Source organism: Zootoca vivipara, chromosome 12 (assembly GCF_965207765.1).
Source record: "Zootoca vivipara chromosome 12, rZooViv2.hap1.1, whole genome shotgun sequence".
In the NCBI taxonomy this organism is placed as follows: Eukaryota; Metazoa; Chordata; class Lepidosauria; order Squamata; family Lacertidae; genus Zootoca; species Zootoca vivipara.
Genome location: NC_142595.1, coordinates 42918715 through 42930315, shown reverse-complemented (window position 1 = coordinate 42930315; position 11601 = coordinate 42918715). Strand labels below are relative to the sequence as shown.

The 11601-nt window shown below is 43.2% G+C and overlaps 1 protein-coding gene across 1 annotated transcript; it reads right to left on the bottom strand.

Moving 5' to 3' along the window:
- Window positions 1–92: 92 nt before the first annotated feature.
- LOC118079196 (vomeronasal type-2 receptor 26-like) lies at window positions 93–10255 on the bottom strand. The gene is made up of 6 exons (XM_060281296.2): window positions 10086–10255; window positions 9149–9326; window positions 7621–8475; window positions 6681–6908; window positions 3496–3622; window positions 93–1003 (listed from the first exon to the last, which is right to left on the bottom strand). Exons 1-6 carry the CDS (start codon window positions 10253–10255, stop codon window positions 93–95), a joined length of 2469 nt encoding a protein of 822 aa, XP_060137279.2.
- Window positions 10256–11601: the final 1346 nt, after the last annotated feature.

The window sequence follows — 11601 nt, the reverse complement described above, 5'->3', positions numbered from 1 at the left end:
AAGTTTGAAAGGCCATAGGAATGAGATGCTTCTCACTGACTTAATTCCCTTAATTCTCGTTGCTAATTTAAATTGGGCCAGGGCTAAATGATTTAGAATATTTCATTGTTTCTTCTTCTTAGCTGTTCCTTGTTGTTCAACTCAGGTCTGAACACAATGATGTAGAGCTTTGGTGAAAAGATACAGCCCAGTAACCCAGCACTGGAGGCCAAGATGGAGAAAATCTCCACAGCAACCATATATTTACCCTTGGTGCTCAGGTAGGTTGGGACAAAGGTCAGCCAAACGCTGCAAAAGACCAACATGCTGAAGGTGATAAACGTGGCTTCATTGAAAGTATCAGGCAACTTGCGGGCTAGGAAAGCCACAGTGAAGCTGACAGTGGCCAGGAAGCCCATGTAGCTCAAAACACAGTAAAACATGGTGACTGAGCCCTCGTTACATTCTTGAACAATTTCTTTCATAACTGAGTGCATGTTGAAATCTGGGAACGGGGGAGAGGTTGAGAGCCACACAGTACAAATAGCGGCTTGAATCAGGGAGCAGGAAAGAACAATGGAAGCAGCCAGTCTGCTCCCCAACCATTTCCTCATCCTGGATCCAGGCATGGTGGCCATGAAAGCTAGAACTACAATGGTGGTTTTGGCCAGAACACAAGATATCGCTCCTGAGAAGATAATGCCGAAAGCAGTTTGTCGAAGATGACACGTCAGCTTTTTGGGTTGGCCAATGAACAGCAAAGCACAAAGGAAGGAGAGCAGAAGGAAAATGAGAAGAGTGTAGGTGAGATTCCGGTTGTTGGCCTTGACAATGGGAGTGTCCTTAAGCTTAACGAAGATGCCAAGCACTGAAGCTGCAATGAATGAAAAGGAAAGAGCCAATACTGCCAAAGAGATTCCCAAAGGTTCATCAAAAGTGAGGAAGATTATTAATTTTGGAATGCATGAATTACGGGCATTGTTTGGATACTGATCTTCTGGACATTGCAAACAGTCATCCATGTCTGAAAAAGAAAACATGAGGAAACCCTATTTACATTGGAATATGGAAACTCTATTTGCAGTAGAATAATCAAGGCAAAAGGAGAGAGAGAGAAAACCCCAATGAGTGGGCACTTGGGACAACCAGATTAATTTTACAAAACCTAGGAAGGTGGATACTAGATAGATAACTGAAAAACTTATATCCATCTTTCTTATGCAATTCTATTTTGAGGATACTGTACTCAGAGATGGTAGTTGTTTAACCTAGAGTTTTCAGCTTATAATTTGAAATGTGCCAGGACACATACACAAAAAACCACTTAAACTATTGGTCTGTAGTGTAGAAGTATCCACCTGTCTGTGATTTTCACTCACCTGAAATGGGGGGGGGGTTATAGTTCGTTTGTAATTTCCACATAATAATAGAGGAGGTACGAAGTTTCTTTTCTGAATCAGACTTCAGTCCTAGACTCTGGGTTAGCGGAGTTTGTAACCTGAAGCGTTTGTAACCTGAAGTGTTTGTAACCCGAGGTACCACTGTATTTCAGATTTATTGTTCAAACAAACAAACAAACAAACCAGGTCAGAGCTCAGCTAAGCGCCGTCATCCTCAGATAGCACAGTTGCTTTCCCCAACAGGAAAACCTCCACCTTCTCTTCCTTTCCTTTTCACACTTCTCATAAAGTCTCGTGATCCTACAAGATTTTGGAGAGGGCACTGTCGGTATTCCTGGGTCTGAGTCACTGTCTGGGCTGACAAGCTGCATTTTTTCACTCTGGCTCTCCCTTCTGTTATCCCTGTGCCCAGAGATCAAGTCATGGCTGCTCCCTGCCACTTCGCCCTCCCCTCTGCACTCCATTCTTACCTGCTCTCTCTATGCCAGCGTTCTCATTCCCTGTCAGTGGAGGAACATAGCTGACAGATAGGCTATTCAGTACTAACTTTTTAACTACTTCTACATAGAGTGGTTTACAATAGAATAATGTTCATTATTTCTACCAAGCTCTTAGCACTGATTGCTTAATACATACATATCAATAGTTATAACGGAATGTAATCAGTATCTAACTACAGTGGTACCTTGACTTACGAATGACTCGACTTCCGAAGGTTTCGTCTTCCGAAGTCCGCTAACCCGGAAGTATTTTTGCGGAGAGTGTGCGCGTTCTGCACATGCGCAAAATGGACACTTTCCGACTTCCGAAGAGCGCCGCAGAACAGATTACCTTCGTAAGTCGAGGTACCACTGTATATTCTCTTATCTAGAATATTCCTGATAAACCCTGTAAATCCTATTTCTTAACAAACCCAAAAGCCACCTTGCTGAAACGAAGCAGTTCTGGGCAGGGGCGGAGAAAGGAGTGTGCGGTGGGGGCACGCCACTGAGGGGGAGGGTGACAAAATGGCGGGTGGCACTCATGCCCAAGCCACACATCTCTCCTGGGAGTGACGCAGTGGCTTGGGTGCCTGCAGGCTCCACGCTGCCCCAAATGGTCCGCCCTCCGCATCCCCCCACCTGAGTGGGAGGAGGTAGCCAGATTCCTTGGAGGCCCCGTGGAGCATCCTGCCCTGGCTGGCCACACCCCATGGGTTGCTGCCCCTGCCCCTACCCCTGGGCACAGGGTACTCATGCTGCCCCAGGCATCTGATCAGCTTGCTCTGTCGCTGGTTCTTGGTCTGATCATAGCATGGATGGGTGTGCCTAAGTACCAAGTGCCTTGGCCTTCTTGATAGAAAGTTAAAGCTATGGTTTTCCCAGTAGTGATGTATGGAAGTGAGAGCTGGACCATAAAGAAGGCTGATCGTCGAAGAATTGATGCTTTTGAATTATGGTGCTGGAGGAGACTCTTGAGAGTCCCATGGACTGCAAGAAGATCAAACCTATCCATTCTGAAGGAAATCAGCCCTGAGTGCTCACTGGAAGGACAGATCGTGAAGCTGAGGCTCCAATACTTTGGCCACCTCATGAGAAGAGAAGACTCCCTGGAAAAGACCCTGATGTTGGGAAAGATGGAGGGCACTAGGAGAAGGGGACGACAGAGGATGAGATGGTTGGACAGTGTTCTCGAAGCTACCAACATGAGTTTGACCGAACTGCAGGAGGCAGTGCAAGACAGGAGTGCCTGGCATGCTATGGTCCATGGGGTCACGAAGAGTCGGACACGACTAAACGACTAAACAACAACAACAACAATGAATCACTCCCCCCCACACACACACAAATAGCTGTTTTGTATTTGCAAGTCCATAATGTCAGTTTGAGCTGTTGGTTACATGATATGGGGAGGTTTATGAAATATGCAAGGTATAGTTTGTATAGAAAAGATGCAGAGTTCTTTTTGTTAAGAACATGATTGATTGCACCTCAGTTTGCCCATGCAGCTATGTCCTGGTAGCTGGCATTGATCGCCACCCATGCAAAGTAAATAAAAAAAAATAAGCATGTGCAAGGAGATGATCAAACATCCCAAGGTTAAGCCATTTGTGAAAGATTAGCACGGCACATCTTACCCTCCTGGTTTGAGAACTTCCCTTCTGGACAGGGAAGGCAATCGTAACAGCAAAATGGCTTCCCTTCCTTCTTGGTTCTACTGTAACCCAAATGGCAATGGTCATTGCAAAGAGAAATGGGTAGTGCCTGTACATAAAAGATAGAGGAAAACAGTTCCTGGTTTCCAAATTTGTAGCACACAGGTTGCTCATCCCCCCCCCCCCACTTCCGCCCCCAGAATTGGCAGAGCTGCCTTAGGTTTGGCATAATTAGAGGAGATGACAGGTACATTGCTAAAATTTTCTGCCTTTCTTCAAAGAACCTTTTTTGTGGGACTTACTGGGGACTTCTTTACTTGTACATTGGGTTATAAGTAGAACTATTTAAATTAACATCATTTCAAAAATTTGCCTGGTGAATAGGCATAAAACATAAATTAGAGTGGATACACCAAACATGTCGAGTGTGATAAAGCAAGACTTGGTGACTCCAACATCTGAATCCCTTAGGGTAGGTGTGGGGGACCTTCAGGTATTGGCTAAGCTTGCTGGGAATATGGGTGTTGCAGTTCAGAAACATCTGGAGGGCTGAAGGTTTCCCATCCCTGCCTTGGGAGAAGGGCCATAGATCAAGGGTATAGAATCTGCTTTGCATGCAGTTCAGTCTCAGGTATCTCCAGCTAGGGTTCAGAAAGACCTTGGTCTTAATGCCCAGAGAGCAGCTGTCAGTATTGAGCTAGATAGGTCAATGGATTGACTTGGTCTAACAACCTTTGTTCCTATTCAGGTTGCAAGGAATGCAAGAAAGGCAGTGTCCTGGAACATCTAATCATATTATGATTATAGTAATTTATTTCATTAATCACCCTGATACATAGCAGTCAGAAGACATCTGACAATAAATGAAAATAAATACAGTGGTACCTCTACTTACGAATAACTCTACTTACGAATGTTTCTACTTACGAACGGAGCTCCATCCGCAATCTTAGATGCGGTTTAGATAGGATTTTTTCTACTTACAAATTTTTAGATAGGGTTGCTTCGACTTACGAATTTTTAGATAGGGTTGCTTTGACTTATGATTTTTTTCTCCCAATGCATTCCTATGGGATTCGACTTACGATTTTTTTCGACTTACGAATGTGCGTTCCGAACGCATTAAATTCGTAAGTAGAGGTACCACTGTACAAAGAATTACACAGGAGGCTAAAAATAAACAACAAAGCACTAAATGCCACCACGCACTAGTTCTCATAGAGTTGTATGCATGTGTGATCCCTGCAATAAGAAAGCTGTATGTGCAGCATTTTCATTGCATTGAATATAAATAGATGGCTATATGCATAAGTAAGTAAACATTTTCAAATGTGCCATCCAACATGCAGGCATGATTAGCAATAGCACAGTAAGGTTGGGGGCATGCTGAAGAAGCTGTGAGCCTATCTGACACTGAATAAACAGAGATGCGCAGGGAAAGGACTGAAGTTATATGGGATCAATTCCAATCTGTTACCTCCGAGGATGTGGACAGGCTGTTTGGACTAATGAAACTGACTACCTGTCTCATTGATCCTGGCTAATAAAAGCGAGCCAGGAAGGGCTGGGAGATGGGCTCCATGGGGTGGTGAATGCTTCTCTCTGTGAGGGAGCCTTCCCAGACCCGCTGAAAGAGGCGGTTATTAAACCGCTTCTTAAAAAAACATCTTTCGACCCGGCCAATATGGCCAAGTATCGCCCAGTCTCAAATTTACCATTCTAGGGGCAAGGTGATTGAGCGGGTGGTTGCTGAACAACCCCAGGCACGCCTGGAAGATGCGTATATTTGGATCCCTTCCAATCGGGATTCAGGCCTCACCATGGGACTGAAACTGCCTTGGTCACATCACACTGGTTGATGATCTCCGGTGGGCTAGGGACAAAGGTGAGAGCTGTTTCCTAATTCTGCTGGATCTCTCAGCGGCCTTTGACACCATTGACCATAACATCCTTCTGGACCGTTTAGAGGGGTTGGGAGCTGGGGGCACTGTTATACAGAGCCGTGTCCAGAAAGTGGTGTTGGGGGATGAGTGTTCAGAGCCCTGGGCCGTCACTTGTAGGGTGCCTCAGGGTTCCATTCTCTCCCCCATGCTTTTTAAAATATATATATATGAAGCCGCTGGGAGAGATCATCAGGGGTTTGGGCTGGGTGTTCATCAGTATGCAGATGACACCCAGCTCTACATCTCTTTTAAATCAGAACCAGTGAAGGTGGTGAAGGTCCTGTAAGAGTGTCTGGAGGCAGTTGGAGGATGGATGGTGGCTAACAGATTGAGGTTGAATCCTGACAAGACAGAAGTACTGTTTTTGGGGAACAGGGGGCGGGCGGGTGTGTGGGACTCCCTGGTCCTGAATGGGGTAACTGTGCCCCTGAAGGACCAGGTGCGCAGCCTGGGAGTCATTTTGGACTCACAGCTGTCTATGGAGGCACAGGTTAATTCTGTGTCCAGGGCGGCTGTCTACCAGCTCCATCTCGTATGCAGGCTGAGACCCTACCTGCCCGCAGACTGTCTCGACAAAGTGGTGCATGCTCTGGTTATCTCCCTCTTGGACTGCAATGTGCTCTACATGGGGCTACCTTTGAAGGTGACTCGGAAACTGCAATTAATCCAGAATGCGGCAGCTAGATTGGTGACTGGGAGTGGCCGCCGAGACCACATAACACCGGTCCTGAAAGACCTACATTGGCTCCCAGTACGTTTCCAAGCACAATTCAAAGTGTTGGTACTGACCTTTAAAGCCCTAAACGGCCTCGGTCCTGTATACCTGAAGGAGCGTCTCCACCCCCATCATTCAGCCCGGACACTGAGATCCAGCGCTGAGGGCCTTCTGGCAGTCCCCTCACTGCGAGGTTACAGGGAACCAGACAGAGGGTCTTATTGGTCGTGGCACCTACCCTTCCATCAGATGTCAAGGAAATAAGCAGTTATCCTATTTTTAAAAGACATCTGAAGGCAGCCCTGTTTGGGGAAGCTTTCAATATCTAATGCTGTATTGTTTTATTACTCGAGTGGCTGGGGAGACTCAGCCCGATGGGCGGGGTACAAATAAAAAGTAGTAGTAGTATTATTATTATTATTATTATTATTATTATTTCCATGACACCTCTTGAAGACTGGCAAAATGACATTTGAATAAAGCCCGCAAAAATGTGTCTGGAGTCAAACCTGGTTAAACCTGCTGGGCCACACAATGGCATCCTCATGAATGGTGAACTCTTTGCCCAGGGGGTCCCGTGGGTCTACTCCTCCAACTCTCACTCTAAGAATGGACTGGTTTGGGAATGTCACCCAGTTTATTATATCAAATGCAGCCTCTAGTTCTCCATGTTGGTTGAAATAAACTTTTTCCCCAGCACTATTATTAAAGAACCTATTTCTCACCAAGCTGTTGAGCTAAATTGGGCAGGGGGAAAGATGAGAAAAGAAGGATATTTCATAAGAAAATATAACATGTTGATGGTGAACTTTCCTTCTTGAGGGATGTGAGCAATGGGCCCTTCAAAAGATTCATAAAGACCAGTAATGGATGTAATAGAAGTCATTGAGCACTACATCACCATTATCTCCTTTTGACGAAAGGATGCTGGACGAGATGTTTCAATGTCCTGGTCCAGCAAGATATTCTTATGTCCTTAAGTAAGTGAATGCAGAACAATTACTTCCTGTATACTGTATTCTCTTTCTCTACATACATATGGGCATTCAATTTCTGTAAGTATTTTTTAATTATTGAATAGAGTTATTTTCATGAAGAGCAATGAGAGAGAGAGAGAGAGAGAGAGAGATCCTTCTGAAGCAGCTGCCATTTGGAATAAAATGGAAACTCCTGGTGTAATCCCCTATTAGTGAAATGAAATACCTAACCCCATTCAGTATGAGTCAGTCAGAGTCCTGGCTGAGATCCCTAGCAGCTTCTCTTGGCAGATGTAGAATTCACACAACAGTGAGCTACAGTATGTTTTCAATGTCACATGTAATTTGGTCTTTAGATGCTAACCACCCTTGGTAGAAACAGAAACTTTTCAAACCCTCTGGATTCTTTATGTCTGCTACTATTCCCAGGGCTATGGTCAGCATTCCTGCATTTTTGTGCTCATGATATTACCTTCCACATCTGTTGAATCCAAAGCTTCAGCCACCCTTCATCCACCCTGCGCTTGAATTTAGATGAATGGATGGCATGCACGGCATGTGCCACAGCATTGACTGCATTGTAGATGCTATAGCTGTGGCCAGTCATGCTTGTTTCAAAAATAGAGCTAGGAAGAGCCTCCAGCTTCTCCTCCCCGGTGCAAATATCTCCATCCTGCATATTTTCCTCAGGGTCAACGAAATGACACTGAAATGCCTTTTCCCAGTATAGCCTCATAAAGCCATCTTCTTTTTCCAAAATGGGATTTCTCGTCTGAACAAATTCCTTGAATCCCAAGACCTCCTTTGAGTGAATGGTGAAGGATAGAGAACCATGGAGGAAGTCTATGTCCTGATCTCTCTGAAAGGGAAGTGATGTGAAATCCATCTGAACCGTCATGACCCAAACTTTACCTGTAGCCTTTATTGGTATATCTTCATATTCTGACATACCAGGAAACATTCTCAAAAGTGTCATGGAATCAATTTCCCCATGAATGATCAACACATTAGCAGTACTTCTCATGGCAACATTAAATGTCTTGAGCCCATCTGCAACCGAGTCCATAACACCACTTGAATAAGAAATTGATGGAAATCTTCCTATGAAATCAAAGCAGATTCCTCTCAGAATAAATTTTGGAACCATGCTCTCTAGAAACCTCTCTCCATTCTCATTATCCGCAATCAATACACCAGTCCATAGCCATCTGAAATGTAGCATTAACATGAGAATCCCTTCATATTGATGGTCTATATTTGGGAACATTTGGTTATAGAAAGCGACTTCAGTTTTAATATTTCTCATTGGAGTAGGACCATATACGAGCTAAATAAAAGATAGGAAATGAGATGATGAGAAATTCTCTTTAAGTGTGCAGTGGTTTTCTTCTTTCATGGGAGCTTGTTGGTTCTTCCTCAAACTTAAGAGAACGTGAAAGAATTCAAAGGTACAAATAAACTGAGCAATCCTCTAAACATAGAAAAATGTTCTCACCATTGAATTTGTAGTAGCATATAGTATATTCTGGTCGAGGGTTGTACCAATCTACTCAAGCAATTATACGCAGTTACCTTTCATGGTAGTGTCATCTCTTACATTACACTGGCATAACAGGGCTTCCACCATATTCCGTTGTAGGATAAGAACTCCCCATAATCTATGAGCACATTGCCTTTGCTGGCTGGGGCTGATGAAAGCTGGATTTCAATAACATCTGAAGGACACCTTTCTGTACCCCCTCAGCCAGCTTATTTCAATTATTTGTATTAATATATTTATCAAACTCATCATCATTTGTTTCCAAGGCAGTTAATAACGTTCCATATTAAGCAACAAGGGGAGAAACAAATGAAAAAGAACGGACAAAGGATCAACACAGTTACAGTTGCGAAGGGACATCTGATCATCGGCACTTGCAAAGTTCCATCCTTTGGCCTGAAAAAAAGACCGAATGGTCTGGGTAATTTACTATCAGGAGACACCTCTGAGAGAATGTTACCTGTGGAATCTTGTAGTTGCTCAGTATATTTGCCATATGAAGACAAACCTCAGAGTTCGGACCTCCAATGACTGCTGCTAGATAATTCTGGGTGTCACACTTGTAGTTGGGGATGAATCTGCTGTATGTAGAGAGGAGTTCCAAGGCAGCACGATAGGTCCAGCTTTGACTAAAATGGCTGTTGTAGATGTGGAAGCCCAGGGTGAGGTTGGGTAAGATTTGGACATTTGCATTGATCTCTTTTACAGCAAATACTAATGCCAGGATATGTTGGTAGAGCTGTGTCATAACCCTGAAAGGATAGTTACATGCTGTAACATGTTGATTTCCTTCTGCATAAGACAATTGCTACACCTCAGTTGAACCAATACTATCATACTGATCAATCTCAATTCAGGTAAATCTGGAGAAATATGAACATGCATAGGTTCCAGTTCTAAACCATTGTGTTTAAATCTAGTTATTTTTTAAATTAAGTTTCTATACATGTGTTCATCCAAGGATCACAGGGCAGTTTACAAAATAAAAAACACAAAAATACATAAGGCACCTAAATAAATGTAACAAAGGCACCTGGTGAGCCTCCCTTAGCAGAGTATTGTATAAACAGGGAGCCACTTCAGAAAAAGGCCCTGAACCTCTTGTGAAGGGGGCACACAAAGAAAGGCCTCCGATTATGATTGCATGGTCTGGGTTAGTTCATATGGGACATGGCAGTTTTGAGGTATTGCAGTCCTGAAATATGCCTGTCACAACTAAAAGGATAACAGATAATGATTAATATGGTTTAGCTACAGGGATGATTCAACTCTTGGGCAAAGAAATTTGTCCTTCTGTCATTCACTGGATCTATCACTGAACTATGGGCCTGACACTCCTAGGGAAAATAAATATAACAAATATATGGTACCAGATCTTTTTGCAAAACAAATCTTACAAAATGTCTTCGATGAGGTCATTAGAAGGACATTTTTCGAACTCTATTGGGTTGAATAATATGGAGATCTGAGACATAATACCAGCAACGATGAGTTCTCCTGGCTGGTAATACTTGTGAAGAAAAGGAAGGGGACTGCATGTGCTCCAGGTGTTAGGAATCTTGCACATCCCCTGAAGTAGAAGCACTGGTAGCAATAGGACAAATCCAACTATCTTGCATGAAATAATTCCTCTTCTACCTGAATTCCCCTGTCCCAACATTCTCTTTCAGTAAGTCCTTTGCTGCGTTGGGTAGCCTAACTTAAGTCAACACTACATTGATTTGTGAGTCAGATCGTGCAGTGTAAAGCATCTGTTATTAGCCTGACCAAGCCCTGGCTATCTCTTGTTACACCTTGAAATTGTACGGGTGATATTCACAGCACCCTCCTATCTTCATTGATAATAATGCAGCTCATATTTGCTGATCCCTTGATATGTGGAAACGAAGCTTCCATACTTAATTTCATAATTACAGAGAGGATAATAATATCATTGAGATTTACAGGCACTTAGATGTGACAGCTGCAATAATCCACTTTATGTCATCATCTAATTGTATTATAGGAATTAAGAGTCCCAGATACTGCAATTTGTAGCAGGAAACTAGGTGGATGTAACTATCATAGTTAGGACCAGATGGTATTTATATTCTCAGCTTTGTACAACCAGGGACCATTGAGCAAATACCATGCTAGATTCATGACACTTGAAAGTGAAGTTACTCAGCTTGGTCTGTGCAGGTCTCACTGGTATTCACGAACTGACAGATTAATATGATGATGTCAGAAATCCCCTTGAAAAAATGATGCGTGTGGAGAGAGTTAAATGTCGTTGAAAACGCACCCTAAGTTTCTCCTGTTTTTTTTATAAATCTATTTATTTTCAAATATACAAACAATCCTCAAGCAACCCCCCCCCCCCAAAAAAGGTATTCCATAAATGCCCATGGACTTCCCTCATCCCCGTTGTGGGTCCTTTATTAACTTTTTGCTCCTGCATCTTCTCTGTAGGACTTCTCTTGATTTGTAATGAGATACCAAGAGAGCAAGGAGCAACTCGTCATCCCATCTGACTCTCCACCTCTTCCCATTCCAGATGTTGCCCATCTTATAATGTCTGCCAGGGACTATTCATTCCCTGCCCAGGGCTGTAGTGCAGAAACTTCCAAGTTCACTTAAGATGAGTTTGGCTTCAATGGACATTAAGGCCCTAGGAATTATAAACTGTTTAGTTTAACATCTGTCCTGGGAAGACTGAAAGTACAGGTCAATTCATAATTTTATTTGTACACTGCACTTCCACTGAAAGAATCTTACTCCAAATAGCTAACAACAAGAATAAAAGAATACATCTCAAAATGAACAGCGTCAAGAACAATTTAATAATAAAAGAACAACAGAATAGCAAATATAACATAGAAAAAGCAACATTTTAATGTAATAAATATAGCCAGATTACATTAATAGCACCAC